Below are 19,689 nucleotides of genomic sequence, written 5' to 3'. Positions count from 1 at the left end.
GTTGACGGACTAGATTCATTTTTCTTCTTATGTTGAACACGAGCATAGTTTGTATTGCAGAGCTGACTTGGAGTTAATGCAAACTCGCCGAAAGGGAAATCGTCTCAAGTTTTTGTACCTTGCTGCACATCATAATGTTAAGATATATACGTTTGCTTAACTGGACCCCTTCAGAGCGAGGGAGACACGTCGGTCGCGCTCGTGGCAATTCAAACCCTTTCTTTCCTCGGACGATTAGGCCCTAATCGTCCGAGGAAAGAAAGGGTTTGAATTGTCACGAGCGCGACCGACGTGTCTCCCTCGCTCTGAAGGGGTTGACTTATATAGCTTCAATGGAGGGCATCGAGTTCGCAGGTTAAGCCAACTTTAAGAGTAGGTGTCCTGCAATTCTGGGAAGGTAGTTGACTGTTGTGGTTGACTCTCCCACAGTGCAATCCTTCTATTGCAATGCATCATCTTTTATCAGTTGAATGTTGTGTATGTTTATTTTTTGTGCTCCACTTGTTAATTCCCACTCCTACTAAGCCTGACGAAGGCCAGTAATATCCCCTGCATGTGAACTGTGATACGGGCAGTAGCCCGCCGTTGTGTGTATACATACCAACACTCCTGGTCTGTAAGGATGAACAAGGTACGTCCTGAGCAAGTAAGTAAGTATATTATTTGAAAAACGAAAAAAAAGAGAAAAAGAAGAAAACAATCTTGAGGCAGCGTTGCTGCCACTGCAGGCGCCCGCAGCTCCATGTAATTTGGATTGGACTCTGGCCGGCGAAGGTGTAAAAAAAAGGGGGGTTAAAAGCGGTAGTGTATGCCCCTACCTTTTAGGACGCAAAGTGCCTTCAGAGCTTTAACTTCTTGGTCCTGTGTAGGCCATCTCCCCATCACTTTACAAATGGAGAAAGGCCTTTGGTCGGGGGCTTGGAGGAATTGCTTCAGACTTGCTCTTGTTGGCTCGTAGTCTGATGGGCACTGCAATACAACTTGAAGCGTGCCCTATGGCACCTTGCATCCGCTGCAGAGCTTCGAGGCCACAATGCCTATAATCTGTCCGTCGTCGTCGCCGTGTCGCCAGAGGGATCCGGTGAATAGCTGTCTCGCGGCTTGGGCCGATGTCGTGGGGGATGACTGTTTCTGAGTCGGGGTCTATGTGGGTCATGTAATTGGACTCCCGCTGGACTTGTTGCTATGTCTTATTTGATCTTTTGCTTGTCGATTTCTTGAGTGATCTCTTCGCATCTGCCTTGGAAAAAGGGATTGCAGACAACTTGGTTTTGCTGCGCCCTTTGCTATCGTGTCGGCCAATTGATTTCCTGGTGTTCCGCAGTGTGAGGGAACCCACTCCAGTGAGACTGATTGAATATATGCCGTATGCCGTAGAGGTGAAAGCTTTTGCAATGTTGTACACGAGCAGGCCGTCGGAGTTCTGTTTTCTGATGATTTCCAGGGCTGCCGCGGGGTCTGTGCAGAGACCCATTTGTTTGTGAGAGAGCTGCCAATGTTGCACATCAGCTGACGCCGTGGCCTCTTAGTACAGCCCAAAATCAACACTCAAAGTGTACAGCGGTGGGCGTTTTTCTCTCCTTCTCCCACCACGTACGCCACTTTGTTCAATTGGTGGACGTTTCCTTATATCGGTGAATATTCTCATCTCTATGCATACACGCAGATTTGCAAAGCATCAGATATCATAATTAATACCTCTGCCAATATAAATATATCCCCACACCTCTTTTATGTTTCAGGATGCACAAGTTCCATGCAAGGAACCAGAAAAACCCAAATTGCTGAGCGGACAATAACGCGTTTGAGAACATACACTCGATGCCCGCGCCCGCGGCTGAAAAGAGCAATATATGCCACCAGAACCGTCCCGAAGTCCACCCCCACCCCCCAACACCAACACCAGACGCTCTGTAAAAAAGAAAAAAAAAGAAGAAGCTCACGCGCACTTCTGAGCTCAAGATTCTCTTGTTCCCCATTTTATTGTCCAAACTACCTCCCGGAACCTGCCGCCCGACGCCCCCTCCTGCGAAGGCGCCTGGGCGGCTGCCCCTCTCGCCCCCTCCCTTTCCATCGGAGCGCTCTCCATGCTACCTCGTGAAAGTCGAATAGATGTTGTAAAAATAGAGCATATTAATAATAATAATTGGAAGTAGATTTGGGAGTAAAGAGCTCCTTCTTGCGTTGTCTTACACACTACTGTTGTCAATTGCAGCTCACGTGCGACACTTCGTTCATTTTATTTCACGTGGTGTTGTGACGTCTGTGCGACAATTCCATCATTCGAGTCGAGGATATGCATTTGGCATTTTCAGCCGACGGGGTCTCAAAAAAGACTGAGAAATGAAACTTTCCCTATAGACTTGTGATGATCGCAAGGCACGCGCAAGAGGATTTAGACACAAAGAAACAACACAGAGAGTAGAAATGCACAAATATGTTTCCTAAAATAGGGTCACAAACCACAGTTATGAATGCAGGTTTATGATGCAGGAAATAAAACACTTGGAGCACATCCGTTTTCCCCAAACTTATTTTTTTGTAGGTGAGGCTGGAGACTCATGTTCATGGAGAACTGAAGTTCATGGAGTATCCTGTTCTGTCCGGTCTGTAAATAAGTGAAATGGATCATTCGCAAAGCACAGCGAGGCGTACGTATCCACGGTTTTCAACAAATCGGGGGAGAGTATACCATGCCATTCGGGATGATGGTTAACTACACTCTTAAAAATGAACTTCACCTCATAGCACGCTCCTAGCCAACCATTATCTCGAATGATATCGTTATCTGCCCTGATTTGTTGAAAACGGGGGGCGTACGCCATTTCTGTGACACTTATGCTGTTCATAATTGTCACAGAAAAGGCGTACGCCCCGTGATTTCAACAAATCAGGGCAGATAACGATATCATTCGAGATAATGGTTGGCTAGGAGCGCGCTATGCGGTGAAGTTCATTTTTAAGAGTGTAGGTGCCTCAGGTTCTGTCTTATGACTAGAGAGCGGATTTTTAGGCACTAAAGGTAGCGCTCTTCATCGCATAAATCGTTCTAGGCCAACCAACCTTCAGAATCGTATCATTTTATCTTCCGATTGGAAGGAAAGTTGATACATAAAAAGGTTTGCGCCGCTTTCTGAGCTTATCAGGAGACAGAGCGATATCCTCCCCGATGATGATTGGCATACTGCGTGCTATGTTTAGTGCTATGCAGTGAAGAGCTCCCCCTCTTAGGGTCTAAAAATCCGCTCTGACACACTCTTACAATAGATGATGGTGGTGGTGCTGGTGAAAGGGCTACCCTTCTCTTACAACGGAACTTCACCGCATAACACGGCGACGGCCAACCATTGCACAGAGCGATACCGTTATCATTCCGGATTTGTGGACAACGCGGGGCGTACGCCTTTTTGTGACAATTAAATTAGCTGCATAAGTGGCACACAAATCATCCGACGGAAATGCGTTAGCATTAAAACTTGAAGACCCTTTGGGAACTCCCCTTCACAACCCTTTACGACCCTTCAAAAACGCTACACAACCCTTCACACGACCAGGAGCGCCGCCGGATTTTTTTTTCCAAGGGGGGGGGGGGGGCAGGACAGAATGTTTGGGGTGGTGGTGCGTCAACTGCTAGTCTCGAATCAAATCCTACGTTTCTTGAAGCCAGGGGGCAACGGGCCCCTTGCGCCCCGTGATGGCGCCCATGCACACGACTCTGCACAACGCAAACGCAGCAAGACGAACCTTTCGGGCTTCCTCAGATTCAGCTTGGCGGCGCCGTCTCGCAGCCTCAGCGTTCTTTCGCCGCCGCTCCTCCGCACAGCTTTCATAACCCATGGCGCGCCCATGCAGAGACGTTTGAACCTGTTGACCACCACAGCTGCGCTGCCGCCGCGTCGCGCTCTCCACGCACCCTCTCCTTCCCTCCTTCATTTTGCACTCACCGCGCATGCGCGCCGCACCGTGGCTACAGGCAGACCACGCTGCGATTCTTTCTTAACGAGGACTCTGACGCTAACGCATTAAAAGGCACACGACTCCAGTTTTCAACAAAGCAGCGGAGAGAACCATGCCATTCGGGATGATGGTTGGCTTAGGAGCGTGTTACACAGTGAAGTTCCGTTTTAGGAGCGTAGTGTTTGAAATGAGTATGGCGTTGCCACGCGTTTTGGAATGACCAGTTCAAAATCTACTAATAAACAAAGACCACTCTTTGAAAGTGTATGCCGCATCCGACATCGCATGTTTGGTTTCAACAGTTCTTTAGTGGCCACGTTTTGAAGCACGTGCTCCTCTCTACCTTCAGGTTTGTTCGCAGCATACACTCTAAAAGCAGAACTTCACCACATAGCATGGTGTAGGCCGCGCGGGAAAGCGCGGGGCGTATGCCTATTTTGGAACTGCATAAGTGTTCCAAAAAGGCGTACGCCTCCCGTTTTTAGCCAGTCAGGGGGTAGAACGATATCATCCGGGATGATGATTGATTAAGAGTGTGCTATGTACAGTGAACCCTCGTTAATATGACCACTGCCGTTCCCGCAGATTTTGGTCATAAAGCGAATTGTCATATTAAGCTGACCCTCCGCTGACCGGACACACCGCTACGCAAAACAAAAGCCGACGTAATTATGATTTATTTTCTGAAAAATTTGTTAACAATGACTACGTGAAACCATTTTCACTCATTAATTTTTCTAAATGGACAAGAGCACCATCAATTGCGGACACGTTATCGACGTTTATCTGCTCAAAAAATAACAGCTGGCTTCGCTCTTCATTACGACTGCCAAATCCCTCTTCCGCTTTGTTTCGACCATCCTTACGTGAAAACAGCAGCACAGTGTGACCTGGCCCCAGGCCTTTTTAAGCACTTCGGTTGTTCACACAATGCCCCCCCCCCCCCCCTACCTGCCACGGACCGACCCACGCAAATCGTGCAAATCCGAGGAGAACATAATATATGGGGGAGGGGGGCAGTGTCACGATCGCGAAAGTTCTTTCAGTTCATGGCGTCTATCTAAGCAGCACTCTTGAATAGTTTGCAAACTATTAGCTTTTCAAAATACTTCCAATCTCGTGACACCACCTCATTGGTCATGACCAGGGTTTGTTACCGAAAATATTATTGTTTTCGGTTCCGTTTCCGGTAACTGAAAAACTCGGCTTTTCGTTCCCGTTTCTGTTTCCGTTTCCTTGTAAGAATTTCGTTTCCGTTTCCAAAGTAATTTCGGTATTGGTTTCTGTTCCTCATCCGGAACTCGTACTGTCTGGGTTTGGCTTTTTCATGTCAGATATTCTAGTTACAGAATGTATGTCACGAATCTTATACACCGCAAGTAGATGCCTCTCTAGGTTGCGGAAATACATGCCTTTAAGTTTCAAAAGTATCCGCTCGTGCGCAAAAATAACACGTTATCCAAAACTTTCGTGTCCATGAATGAATGAATGATGACTGGAAGAATAGTGCGGATATATATAATTTTCATATTAACGCGAAAACACTGGGGGAGACGTCCTGCGAATTTGGTTTCCGTTAACGTCACGACTTTTGAATTTCGTTTCCGCTTCGGTTTCTGGTAGTGGAAACTAAAGCAATTTTGTTTCCGTTTCCATTTTCGTTTCCTGTTGAATTTCGGTAATTACCGTTTCTCGTTTTCGGTAGCCAACCCTGGTCATGACAGCCTATACACGTAATCGTATTGTGAACGTCCAAATCAATTATTTTCGTTCCGCTCTTTTTTTTTTTTTTTTGCATCCGCATTTTGCACTGTGCACAAGTATGTCACCCAGGATCAGCGGGGGGGGCGAGTTTTCGTATCGAACTTCCTCTACCTTGGAGGTCTGGCTACGCCACTGACTACACCCATAAGCGGGTTCTTCTGGGTTCTTCGTTTTCGGGTTAAACCCGATTTTTCACGATAGTTCCGTGACGGAAGACGGAACAAATTTTCGAGAATTTGGGTAAAGCTTGATATCTATACCCGAAATCCTTGCGGTCCTTCAACTTGTCGTTCTCGGTAAACCGTCGGAAAAGTGAATCATAATATCAGCAAAGAGAGCTATTTGTGTGGCAACTTATTTTTCCTCCGTTTATGATCCCCTCTTGCAGGAGTCAAAGACGAGCTTTTGTGGAGCTCCGGCATGTGTTTGAATATACTGTGGTTATTCACTATATCAGTTCCAGTTTTACTCTTCTTCCTTCATCTTAATTCCTCCTTGTTTCTTTTTTATTTATTTTCATTCTTCTTTCTTCAGCTTCATTAATTTTCTTTTTGTTGCGGAATAGCAAGCCGACGTCCCGTTTGGCTGACCCGTTTCCCCCGTTTTTTTTTCATTTCGTCTAATAAATATATCCTCCCCTCCCCCCCTAGTTCAGACCGGAAATATAAGTATTATTGTTTCTCGTCCCAGTGCCACAGGAGTGGCTTGTTTCATATGCCTTTAGTTTCACCCGAAAATTCCCCGGTGACATATCATACAGAGATCATAGCGCCCGATTTCTCCCCGAATTATCGTGCGTAAATAGCACCCGATTTTTCCCTCCCGAATTTGAAAAATCCTAAAACCCGAAAACGAAGAACCCTAAGCATACTATTCTACGCGCGAACCCCACCTCCTTCACTCCAGCTCTGGCACGCTAGCGGACATCCTCTTTCCCGGTGGTCCCTATGCCGAACGTTCCGCTAAAGCAATAACCCTTCTTCTCTACCTGCAATAGGCGGGTATTGCCCAACGACCCGGCCCTCTAGCCCTTTGCACTCCCCGACGGACTCACACACCCTCTAAGCATCTCCACCCTTTATCCTCCTCCGTTTTTTTTTTTTTTTTTTTGCTATAGACGTGACGATGCTCACTTCTGTGTGGCCAACAACGGCGAGCCGATTATGTCATTACCCCCCACCCCCCCTCTGTTTTTAGAGTGTATGATGTGCTACGTCGAATGTTCCGCGGGCACACATTGTCAAGTGCTTACACAACTTGTAGGAGCAGATCATAAAAAGCTGTAAATGCGGTATAAGATAAATTCTTCGAATGCTATTTGTTAGCAACTCGAAAGGTCTTTCAGCAGCGAGGTCATTTTGTGTGATTTCATTTTGCGTCAATGGCGTTGGAATTTGTAGTCTGCGCAGTTTCAATTGGCTCTTTTATTTCACATTTGTGATCGCTGCCATACTTATTTATTATTGCTTGATTGCGATATTACAGGTGTTGCGATGTCATCAGGAAATTTGATCTACTCCAAAACTGATATTTACCTGAGCGTGTCCACAGACCAAACTGACGCTCCCAGGGTAAACATTGAGTGCGTCCTTGATTGAGCTTAGCTGTAAGGAGAGTTACCCAATCAGAATAAACGTTTTCAAAAATAAAAAGCAAAAACGGAAAATTGGTAAAGTCACAAGGAACACACCATAGCTAGGGCGAATTCACTCATGATGGCTTTCACCGACCTTATTCACCATCACATCATGGGGAATGATGTGAGGTTCAATGAAGTGCTATGAAGTGATGTGACATTGAAGTTGTAATTGAATGAAGGGCTATGAGGTGATGTGATGTTGAAGTTGAAGTTGAATGAAGGGCAGTGAGGTGATGTGATGTTGAAGTTGAATGAAGGTCTATGATGTGATGTTGAGGTTCAATGAAGGGCTATGATGTGATGTGATGGGTTTTGAAGTTGCAGTTCGTGTGATTGGGTTTGAGGTTGAAGTCAGTGTGATGGGCTTTGAAGGTGAAGTGATTGTGCTACTTTCTGCGAATTTTGCGGCCTCCACCGCTGCAATCCGTCAGAAGTTTAAAACGTTTTTTTTTTCTTTTTATCATCATGACTTTGGGCACAAGCGATATGAGGGTACTAGCCCATATTGAAGGGGTCCGGTGCTATACTTTCTGCGGCCTCCACTGCTGCAATCCCTGTTAAGTTTAAAACGTTTTTTCCTATCATTATGACATAGACACCAGCGATATGAGGGTACCAGACCATATTAAAGGGGTCTGATGCTACTTTTCGCGAATTTTGCGGCCTCCAGTGCTGCAATCCGGGTGAAGTTTAAAGCTTTTTTGTTATCATCATGACTTTGGCACAAGCGATATGAGGGTACTAGCCCATATTGAAGGGGTCCGGTGCTATACTTTCTGCGGCCTCCACTGCTGCAATCCCTGTGAAGTTTAAAACGTTTTTTCCTATCATTATGACATAGACACCAGCGATATGAGGGCACCAGACCATATTAAAGGGGTCTGATGCTACTTTTCGCGAATTTTGCGGCCTCCAGTGCTGCAATCCGGGTGAAGTTTAAAGCTTTTTTGTTATCATCATGACTTTGGGCACAAGCGATATGAGGGTACTAGCCCATATTGAAGGGGTCCGGTGCTATACTTTCTGCGGCCTCCACTGCTGCAATCCCTGTTAAGTTTAAAACGTTTTTTCCTATCATTATGACATAGACACCAGCGATATGAGGGTACCAGACCATATTAAAGGGGTCTGATGCTACTTTTCGCGAATTTTGCGGCCTCCAGTGCTGCAATCCGGGTGAAGTTTAAAGCTTTTTTGTTATCATCATGACTTTGGGCACAAGCGATATGAGGGTACTAGCCCATATTGAAGGGGTCCGGTGCTATACTTTCTGCGGCCTCCACTGCTGCAATCCCTGTGAAGTTTAAAACGTTTTTTCCTATCATTATGACATAGACACCAGCGATATGAGGGCACCAGACCATATTAAAGGGGTCTGATGCTACTTTTCGCGAATTTTGCGGCCTCCAGTGCTGCAATCCGGGTGAAGTTTAAAGCTTTTTTGTTATCATCATGACTTTGGGCACAAGCGATATGAGGGTACTAGCCCATATTGAAGGGGTCCGGTGCTATACTTTCTGCGGCCTCCACTGCTGCAATCCCTGTGAAGTTTAAAACGTTTTTTCCTATCATTATGACATAGACACCAGCGATATGAGGGCACCAGACCATATTAAAGGGGTCTGATGCTACTTTTCGCGAATTTTGCGGCCTCCAGTGCTGCAATCCGGGTGAAGTTTAAAGCTTTTTTGTTATCATCATGACTTTGGCACAAGCGATATGAGGGTACTAGCCCATATTGAAGGGGTCCGGTGCTATACTTTCTGCGGCCTCCACTGCTGCAATCCCTGTGAAGTTTAAAACGTTTTTTCCTATCATTATGACATAGACACCAGCGATATGAGGGCACCAGACCATATTAAAGGGGTCTGATGCTACTTTTCGCGAATTTTGCGGCCTCCAGTGCTGCAATCCGGGTGAAGTTTAAAGCTTTTTTGTTATCATCATGACTTTGGGCACAAGCGATATGAGGGTACTAGCCCATATTGAAGGGGTCCGGTGCTATACTTTCTGCGGCCTCCACTGCTGCAATCCCTGTTAAGTTTAAAACGTTTTTTCCTATCATTATGACATAGACACCAGCGATATGAGGGTACCAGACCATATTAAAGGGGTCTGATGCTACTTTTCGCGAATTTTGCGGCCTCCAGTGCTGCAATCCGGGTGAAGTTTAAAGCTTTTTTGTTATCATCATGACTTTGGCACAAGCGATATGAGGGTACTAGCCCATATTGAAGGGGTCCGGTGCTATACTTTCTGCGGCCTCCACTGCTGCAATCCCTGTGAAGTTTAAAACGTTTTTTTCCTATCATTATGACATAGACACCAGCGATACGAGGGCATTGATTCATATTAAAGGGGCCCAGTTCTGATTTTTATATGGGCTATGAACTCTACAAAGCTAGCCTACCGACTGTGTCGGCTCCAAACGGCAATTTTAGCTTGTTGGCTGGGGCACTGTCTTCACCACATATAGCACGCTCATAGCCAACCATCATCCCGAATGACAACGTTCTCGCTCATGATTTGTTGATAATGACGGAAGGTGGAGCCTGTTATGTAGTCATTGTGTACGGCATAATTGATACAAAAGAGGTTCCGTCTCCCGTTTTCAACAAATCAGGGACGAGAACGTTGTCATTCGGGATAAAGGTTGGCTAGGAGCGTGCTATGTGGTGAAGTTCATGTTTAAGAGTGTAGAGCAGAACGTTATGTGTACCTCCGCCTTGGCGTCTAATGGGGTGCTACAATTCTTCAAATGACGTACCAGTGGATACCAGTGGATTGACGTACCAGTGGATAGAGGTATCTGGGTGGCGGAACGTCTACTCGCCCGTATCCTAAAATAAGCTCGTTTTCGTATTAACGCTGTACACGTTATGAGGGAGAAGTATTCGACAATAAATTGTAAAAAGAATTACGAAGTGTAATAACAATATTACACCTATTGCACCCTGACTAACTACCTGCAGATAGGAGTTCGTACATCCTTTATTAATTTTGTGGCTGCCCATGCTACAATCCCGTGAATTTTTGAACTTTATTTGTTATCATTATGGCTTTGGAACCAGCGATACGAGGGATTGGTCCTTTAGTTTCTCATATTAGTGAATGGAATATAAAACCTAAAGCACAGCATAGCTCCCCTTTAAAATGCACGATATACAACATGTGGGCCATCAGTACCAAAGTGGTTAATGGGAGGCAGTTAATTCTACATGGTTCACAACACCCGCAAAGCAATAACAATGTCTCGGAAAGGGAGTTCGGGTGCCCTCTAAAGTGTGCTATTCCTTTCGTTTAGGTCTTTCAAAAGTGACAGCTAACGGATTTAATCGCGCATTGCTGCGATCGTAGAGAATGAAATATAAAACCCTAAACTACAGCACATCACCCCTTTAAAATGGACGATAACAACATGTGGGCCACCAGTACCAATGTAGTAAATGATAGGCAGCGAATTCTACATGGGGGGGGGGGGGGGTATACTGTACATATAGAAGGAAAAAACACACACCACACCACACCACACCACACCACACCACACCACACCATGGTTCACAACAACCGCAATAGCAATAACCAAGTCACGGAAACGGAGTGCTATCAGAAGTTGCAGTCAATGTGATGGGTTTTGAAGTTGAAGTTGAATGATGGGTTATGATGTAATGGTTTGTGATGGTGATGTGATATGATGGGCTGCGCGGAAATCCCATCATGATGTGAAGTGGAATGAATTTTGGGAAAAATGCCGACCTATGGAACAGACTACAAGTAAGGGCCAAACTTACTGGCTGAAGCACAGTGCCGGGGTGTAATCGCCCTAGGAGGCTGCAAAGAAGATAAAGCATTTTAGTGTAGTGCCTGCTATTTGATACCCACGATTTGGGTGTCATACAGTGTCAGCGACATGCAATGTCTCTAAACCAGCTAGACTCTTGCCCTCTCACTATATGACAAAGTTGCTTTGTCGACGGTCAAATACAGCTGACAAACGCTCTTCCCTATAAATGCACTATTGACCTTCTTGAACAGAGTACAGCTTTGATCCTCGCTGTGAGGTTCATCAACCAAATTCAAGTGAGATCGCTTGCGGATATCGCTAAGGTTTCTATACCCCGAGACAACGTAGGAGCTAGTCACAGAGGTATATCTACGTCAGCAGACAATGTAGTCCGCATAGTTGGAATCACGACATACTAGATTACAACAACCATGTCATAATCGGCAACCCCTATGAGGAACCCGCCTGCACGATCCGCTGCACATCGGCCAGCGAGACCTACATCGTGACGGGACAATGGATATTTGAATTTTGAACGCGGAGAAACAGATGTACGACTACCGTAGGAGACGACTGCAACAGCTCCAATGAAAACGCGTAAAATGATGACGACAATCAACTTTAGAATAGAGCAACTCCCGTGGGACATCCACTGCTTGTGCAAAAATACTAACGTAAGCTCGAATACAATGCCTTATAGAAATTGAGGAAGCAATAACCGGGCCGATGAGTAGCGCCACCGCTAGCCTCCAAATAGGGCGCCGGGAAGGGGTGCCTATGACACCCCTATAATCGAGTAGCTCGTGGTTAGAATTTGATATAGGACAATTCACGTGTTTTGCTAACGCAGATATCTTACATGTTTTCTGTAAAAGTATGCAAATGTGCTCTAAAGGCAGGCCCGCATTGTGCGCATTTTATGCGTGAAAGCTGCGTTTTTATGCACAGCGCAAAATTTCATACGTCGCAGCAGCTCGTAGCGAGTGATTCAGTGCGTTAGAGCTGATTTGATATTTCATGCTGCAGTCAGTTCACGGGCGTCCATAGCAACCAATCAGAGAGCAGAAAGACATTTCTGCGACCTACATCCTTTTTTGCAATGACTGCTCTCATGAGGAAGCTGGAGAAGACGCAGAAAAACGAGAAAATAATTTATGAGGTGGAGAAGAGGTCTATTTTGTGGGATGTGCAGCATTGTGACAACAAAACTGTACATTTGAATGCCATGCTTGGGAAGAGGCAGAGGCCGCGGTTGATTGTTCGGGCCCGTGTAATCACACCAGTGACATTCCCCAGAATACTACAGCGGAAGATGCAAAAAAAACGTCATACCTTTCTGCTGTCGCGCGAGCGCTCATGCAACGCCACCATAGATACAGAAGGCCTGCTCATTGCCTCCTCTCCCTCCTTCGATTAAGAATCAGCATTCGTCTGCTACTGCGACTCACCGTTCTGTGAATTCAAGAACCCGCAAGTGATTGCAGTCCACCTGGAACCTTCAGACCTAAATATTTAGACAAACGGTGCAAGACGCTTTTCAGAAAATCAGTTTTGAGAAAGATTGAGACCTTTTTGCGCTTTATTTCCCAGTTTTTCTATTTAGTATGCGGGGACGTTCAATCACAACTCGCAGACGACGGTGGTTCGTGTTCATGGCCACGACCGCTGAAAGCACGTTCGTGATTGGCTACGGCAGTTGAAAACACGATCTTCATCGGCACTCTTAATTCTTACGTCATGGCGACGAGTAAGCAGGCTTTCTCTATCTAGGTGGTGTTGGCTCATGTCCTCACGTACACTGCTAATACTGCACATGGGGAATATCCTGCGACACTGTCATAAGGTATATTCCGTAGCAGACGACAGGAAGAGACGCTGTCGTCAGCTAAGTGTGCAGTACGCCACTCCCGATATTCCGCACCGTGTGAATGCACAACATAACACGGGACCAGGGGCGGATTCAAGGGGGAGGCGGCTGGGCAATTGCCCCCCCCCCTCCCCATAACGTCAGTTTATACCACGAACTACTAGATTATAACGACCATGTCATAGGCCCCCCTACTCATCGGCCCGGTTGTTGCTTCCTCAATTTCTGCAATAATTTTTACTTCAGCTTACCTTAGTATTTTTGTACAAGCGGTGGATGTCCTACGGGAGATGCTTCTTTCTAAAGTTGGTTATTATCATCATTCAACGCGTTTTCATAAGAGCTGTTGCTGTCGTCTGCTACGGTCGCTACGGTAGTCGTGCGTCCGCTTCTCCGCGTTCAAAATTCAAATTTCCATTGTCCAATCACGATGTGGATGTCGCGTGCCGATGAGTACCGCCCCTAGCGGATCGTGCGGACGGCCTCCTCATAGGGGTTGCTGATTATGAGAAGGTCGTCATTCATAATATAGTAGGTCGTGGTTTATACATCGGATTTCCCTCTCTCCTCTTCCCCACTACGCTCTCCGACAAAGAAACCTCCCCCCCTCCTCCTCCAAACCGAGGGTATGGATCTGCCCCTGCACGGGACGGAACTTGCGCTCTGTGAGCAGTGCTTTCGCTTTTTTCTTCCACTAGAATATTCCGTGAGCATGTCGCCCTCGTGAATACACGGTAAGTGGTAGAAGCACGCCAAATCCGTTTTGCACGCAGCTGCGGGATCTGCACCTCATGCGGTTTGACGTACTTCGGCACGCTGCGTGGCCGGGCAACATTTTCCGCAGCGCGTTCTTCGCTGAAATACGAGTACGTTATCTGCGACGAGTGTTTTCACGAGATTGTCAGTGTACAAGCAACAGCTTGAAGCATGCGGGCCTACTACGTTGTGACTCGGAAGCGTCACGTGCCAACCTATGCAAATCACAGGCGTCTTTAGATTTGTGAGCGGAGTCGACCTGTAGCAGTTAACACGTCCCGAAGTACACGTCTGTTGCTTGAAGTGTCCTCCACGAAGGTGACAGAGACAACAAGGTTCGTGATCTAGTAGATTTCCTGTCTTGTGCGAAAGCTTGATGGCTGATCTGCAGTGAGAGTTAAGCACTTTTCCTTCGTGATCGTCTGCGTGTTGTTCTTCAGACTGGCAATGAAGCAGTAGGCATCCTGACAGCAGTTAGAGTACCACTACAGGCTTCATTTCATTTCATTTATTTATTCTAGACGTACAAACCAGGTACGAAGGAGGGGGAAGTACTAAGTGCTTGCAATAGTGTATATAGTGATGGTGACGTCACATATTATTTGAAAGTCCGAAACTACGAAATTTTGAGTGTTCTTTGGAAAATTCGCGGAAGCTCGTAATGTTCACTGACTGCGTTTATACTTTTTGCGTACTGAGCTTTGGAGCCAGATGTTTTATAATACGAAATAATATAAATATAACTTTCCTGATCAGTGACACTTCAAGAGCCTAAACATATCGCATTGCATACTTGTCAGTGTGTCTCTGGAAGACCCCTACATGGATGATGTTGCCTGATAAAATGAATACTTACCCATCGAATCTCTTTCTTAGATCGATTGCTCCCTTGAAGTAGTTTGCGATGCCACCAAGTGTTTCATGCTTTAAGGCGCATGTGCCATGCTTGTCCCATTCGTGCTTCCTGAAACAGTGGAATTATTTTTTAAGAGGGGAGTGTGCATGAGCAGTTGCATTTAATCTGATGGCCAACCAACAAGTCAAACAACTAACGTAGCGGCATTACTTCGTGCCTTACCAGAATCCCTCTTGAGCTCCACGTGCGACTGACGTCCAGTACTTATTCATATCCCCATAGAGTGCCTAGAATATATTTAAAAAATGCTAAACTGTTTCTTGTTTATTATCAAGAACAGCTTGTGAACATTACCGTAAGTTTTCCAGGGTCGTACCCCACTGAGCAGTTGCAGTATGTTGGAGGACCATGGGGTCCGTCAGGCCTCAACACAAAAGAAAAGAAACAAAAGATAACTTAACCAAATAACATTGTGTGTACAGTGCATGCCGGCGAGAAGGGTGTTTAGCAGCTGACAAAGTAACAACAAAAAAGGGCACATGATCGCCACTGTTCATGCTATTTCATTATAAAGACACGTGAGTGATTTATCCCCAACGCCCCAACAGACCTCCTAACACCCCCGCCCTCTTTTTCATTCCTGTACACCCTTTGAGTGAGGCTTCGGACACACGTTGGCAATATTGTATAGAGTTGCTGCGTAATAATTACCCTTCCCGGCCCGTGCGTGCGGCACAGTTCCCTTAGGAACCGGCCCAGGACTTACATTCCTCCAGAGCGTCAGTCGTGATGTTGCCCACCTGTGTGAGGCCCACAGCGGCGAGCCATTTCACCACCACCACCGGTTTTCCTTTACGACACAACTCACCTCAAAGTGTGGACAATAGTACTGGACATCGAGCCCAATTAATACCAGGGACCGCTGGTACCGTACGATACCTAAAGGGGGGGGGGGGGGCGCTGTTCCGAAAGTTCCTGAATACTAAAAGTAGCGACATCTCCTCCTTCCCTCCCCCACACACTCCCTTCTCTCCCTTCGCCTCGACAGTGGCGCCGCCTGGATTGCTGCACCGTAGCAGACGACAGCCCTGTTGTATTATATGTATAGTGTTATAGCCGTGTCCAGGCAAGCAGGACATTACTGTTTGTTTTGTTTGCGCGTTCTGGATATGTTTTCGTGGAATGTCCTCATGAAATTTAGTCCCGGTATGAAAACTGAAGTATCCAGAGAAAAATAATTAAACAAAAGCATGAAATAAAGCGCCCCCGTGTTTGTGGCATTGAGCCATTGACACACATGACACACATGAGACATTGGAGTGAGGCAACACACGCGTTATAAATGATGACCGCTGGACGGATTATTATTTATCAACTTTCACAAACTCCTAATTGAAGAATCTGGTTGGAAGAACACCCTTATACTCGTCTGCTTGTTCTATTTTATTCTCAGTTGTTTGTCGTTTCAGAGAGCATATACAGGGTGTGTGTGTATGTGTTTTTTTTTGGGGGGGGGGGAGGTGATGTCTCTTTCCCATGGTAGAGACATGTCGCTGGCATAAGAATAGATGTAGGAGTAGCTGTCGTAGAGCATTGCTTAAGTTATAAGACTGTCCTTTATTAAAGCTCCGATAAGCCATACTTTGGGTTAATTCGAACACTCTTGAAATTTTGTACGGCCTGCCATGTTTTTACTAGAGATGGGACGAATCCAGAATTTTGCGAATCCAAATCCGAATCCATGGAAGGTTCTGCGAATCTCGAATCTTTCGAATCCTTTCGCTCAAAAAGCCAAGAAGAAGAAGAAGAAAAAAAAAACTTCTACTGGAGAGTGTTTTGAAGCAGAATATCATACATTTGTTTAATGAAAAAAAAAATTAAATAATAGTTCAGTTTCGTTAGAAAGTTACTATTTAGTTAGAAGTTGAAGAAGAAGAAGAAAGTTATTTTAGTTTAGTTACTAGATAGAAAGTTAGTTTAAGAATATACCCATATAATTCTTAATTTATTTAACATATTGTTCGTTGACTACAAGAAATACATAAATTCTCGAGTCTGAATTATTTCCATAAAGCTAAAGCAACAATCAAAAGCAAAACCATATTACTTTCAAACTTGTAATGTAACAGTTCCTGCCTGAATTCTTTCAGTCCCGAGCAATGTAAACAAATAAGCAAACAAGAAAACACTCGTCGGTGAATGAGGCTTTCAGCTGACTCTGGAGGCGCCAATTTGAAAAAGAAACGAGCAAACACGGTCGGTGTATTCGAAAGATTCGATTCGCCGTTTTGTGCACTGGGATTCGGATCCCCGAATCTGGAATCCCTGCCTAGGATTCGTGGATTCGAGGATTCGCGGGTTCGGTTGGCACATCAGTAGTTTTTACCGTATTCAAAAGTCGCTCAATTCAAACAGCCCTTGCTTGGTTCAAACGAGTTGGTTCAATAAAGTGAAGTGGTTGGGGAAAAAAAAAAGTTCCTGTCAAAAGGGCATCACACGTCAATAGGAATTTAAACAAATGAGTCTGTTCTGTGAGGTTTATTTAGAAACAGGAGAACGGTATATTGTACGGTCAAATACTCCGCACTGTTTTGCGTTCTCAAGAATGCATGCAATGTTCACTGACCGGATAAGAGTGACCCATGGTCCTGAATTCAGCACCATTTCACGGATGGGTCACGCTTATCCGGTCAGCCACACGGCAAGCTACCACAAGCAAGATGCCGCAAATCTGCAAGATGCCGCAAGCAAGATGCCGCAATTAAGCCCACGGCAGTAGCTACCGCTTAGCCGAAAAGTAAACGATTACTCGGTAATCGGTTACCCAAAATTGTAATCGGATTACTTCAAAAATTACTTACGCGGAAAACTAATCGATTACTCGCAAAATTACTCGAAAAAGTAATTGATTACACGGAATCACTTGTAACACGTTACGTACAAGTCTTCCACGATGAGAGCGGAAAAGATAGCGCCTCAAAAAACATGAGTCAAACGCGCTGTCCATTACACCACAGACCGGCTCTGCAATGCTCTCAATCGAAAAAGAAATACAAAAATTTGTTGTCTTGTCCGCTGTTATTTCAGAGTTCGCCAGAAACAGGGATGGCGCGGCACGCCTGTTGTTTCGTGCCGCGGGAATCGGGACGGGGAAGTTTAAATCGGGAGAATCGTGCTCCACCCCATATCCGCCCCCCAATTGCCGGCCATCCGTGTGCCATATTTCTTTTTCTTTTTTCACATCTCAAACTGGTTCGATGATATCGACAGAAAAAAACCTAATGTGTAACATCCCACAGTGCCATTTGCTGGTATAATGTCAGACCGCCTCTTCTGTATGGCACCAGGGTGGAATTCTTATCACCACCAAATAGGCCTCCGTGTGCTATCCTCACGTGCCTTGTGTGGTACAGAGTTGGAACCTGCAGCTTAATGGCTCGTGGAGCACGGGATAAATCTCGTGTCTTCAGAATTTTTACCATTGCAATCTAGTGTTGAATGTGAACACTTTCTACACAAGTGTGTCTGGTTCGGTAAAACGAAAATCTTCAACCAAAGTACAGGAAAGGGGATACCCGACATTTCGGAGCCAGTTCGGCTCAATTTCTCATGGGCGATCGTAGTGGCCGTTGGCAGCAGCGTTCTTGCCGTGGTTCGAATTTCGTGAGTAGTCGGTTTGCTTTTCGGTCACGTGACGGAGGCCGCTGACATAGTATACGCTGGGTAAGGCTCCAACAGATCGGTCAATGTTTGCAGGCGTGGACTGAAAATGCCAGGACTATGAAACATTCTTTTGATCGGATTACCCTCAAGGTCGACGTTGCAGGAGTTTTGAAAGTCGATAGGACGGTCCCAAACTTGACAGTGTTCAGCGAGGGCGCTTCGTTCGATGTCCGACTTCCATACATCATTCTTATGTTGCTGTAGCCTTTCGGGCTATACCGATGGCTCACGAAATTCGACCCACTGCAAGAAGGTTGCTGCCAACGGCCACTACAGTCGCCCCTCACAAAGAAGCCGAAGTGGCTCAGAAACGTCGGGTATCCCTTTCCTGTACCTTGGTTGGAGATATTCGTTACTATCAATCTAGTGTTGAATTCCAATGACGAATTGGGAGCAGAGTCCCAGTCTTCCAATGGAAGTTCGCCTGCGGCCTTGGGGCAAAGTTCGCTCCACGGAGCAACGCCGACTGCTCCGCCAAAATAGGAAGATTTGACCGGAACTCCAGCGTCACCTGGGATGTGGTTTGTGATTCTGGTTCCTGCCGCTTCCCTGCCTTTACTTTTCGCAAACAAAGCGGAAGCTCCCGCTGCAGGTGTTGCACCCATGCCTTCTCATCCGAAAAGAGCTGTGTCCAGTCCGTACGCTAGCGCCCCCACGACCCAGGGTGCGCGAATGTTCCAATCGCATATAGAGATCGTGTACTCTTGGCCGGCACGGGGCGCTGCCTCGTGGAGTCTGCTGACTGCTCCAAATTTGCCATTGGAATTCAACATAGGTGAAAGATGAAAGTCACTGAAAAGGTTAGCCAGCTAGGACACGAACCCACATCTTCTGGATTGCCGGTCCAGGGCTCTACATTGGACCGGCAATCCAGAAGATGTGGGTTCGTGTCCTACAGCTGGCTAACCTTTTCAGTGACTTCCATCTTTCATCGTTAATTTCTTAGGCAAATTGAGGCTTTGTATGTATTTGTCCCTTCTATGTTGTTCCAGCCTCAGAACATCAGTTCTTTCATGTTCAACATAAGTGACTTGCAATGTATTCTCACAAAATATTGTTTCCGCATGTGACGTGGAAGCATCAGAAAATTATTTTATGGGTTTGATAAATATGACGCAGCGGTGTAGCCAGAAAAATATTTCAAGAGGGGGCTAACGGCAACACACGGGGAGAGGGTTTCGCCCTTCGCTTTCCCTCTCCCAAATGAACTGCCAAAGGCACGATTTCGGGAGGTTTGAACCCTCGTGGCCTTCCTACGGCTTCGCTACTGATATCAGAGTGCACAATTTGCGGCGCGCGCCTGACAACATTGCTCCTCCAAGGTCGATTTCCGCCTTCTCCTC

General features: G+C 46.0%; 2 protein-coding genes across 4 annotated transcripts in view; one reads left to right on the top strand and one right to left on the bottom strand.

Moving 5' to 3' along the window:
* Positions 1-19,689, top strand: part of LOC135396940 (ribonuclease DdI-like) — an 87,464-nt gene that overhangs the window by 33,727 nt on the left and 34,048 nt on the right. The window contains exon 1 of one of the 3 annotated variants that reach the window (XM_064628185.1): positions 13,649-13,745. The exons of 1 other annotated variant lie outside the window; for it this stretch is intronic. The gene's annotated coding sequence lies outside the window, so the exon portion shown is untranslated. Of the gene's footprint in view, positions 1-13,648; positions 13,746-13,956; positions 14,103-19,689 lie in introns of those variants that run through there. One more of the 3 variants, XM_064628184.1, reaches the window with a different exon arrangement.
* The window catches only part of LOC135398684 (uncharacterized), a 43,991-nt gene continuing 26,784 nt past the window's right edge, over positions 2,483-19,689 (bottom strand). The window contains exons 4-9 of the mRNA XM_064630069.1: positions 14,978-15,047; positions 14,846-14,910; positions 14,624-14,731; positions 11,152-11,191; positions 7,257-7,325; positions 2,483-2,608 (exon numbers count right to left, since the gene is read on the bottom strand). Of these exons, the coding sequence (XP_064486139.1) occupies positions 2,483-2,608; positions 7,257-7,325; positions 11,152-11,191; positions 14,624-14,731; positions 14,846-14,910; positions 14,978-15,047 (478 nt within the window). The remainder of the gene's footprint in view (positions 2,609-7,256; positions 7,326-11,151; positions 11,192-14,623; positions 14,732-14,845; positions 14,911-14,977; positions 15,048-19,689) is intronic.

Source organism: Ornithodoros turicata, chromosome 6, assembly GCF_037126465.1.
Source record: "Ornithodoros turicata isolate Travis chromosome 6, ASM3712646v1, whole genome shotgun sequence".
In the NCBI taxonomy this organism is placed as follows: domain Eukaryota; kingdom Metazoa; phylum Arthropoda; class Arachnida; order Ixodida; family Argasidae; genus Ornithodoros; species Ornithodoros turicata.
This window is presented reverse-complemented; position numbering and strand designations above follow the sequence as displayed.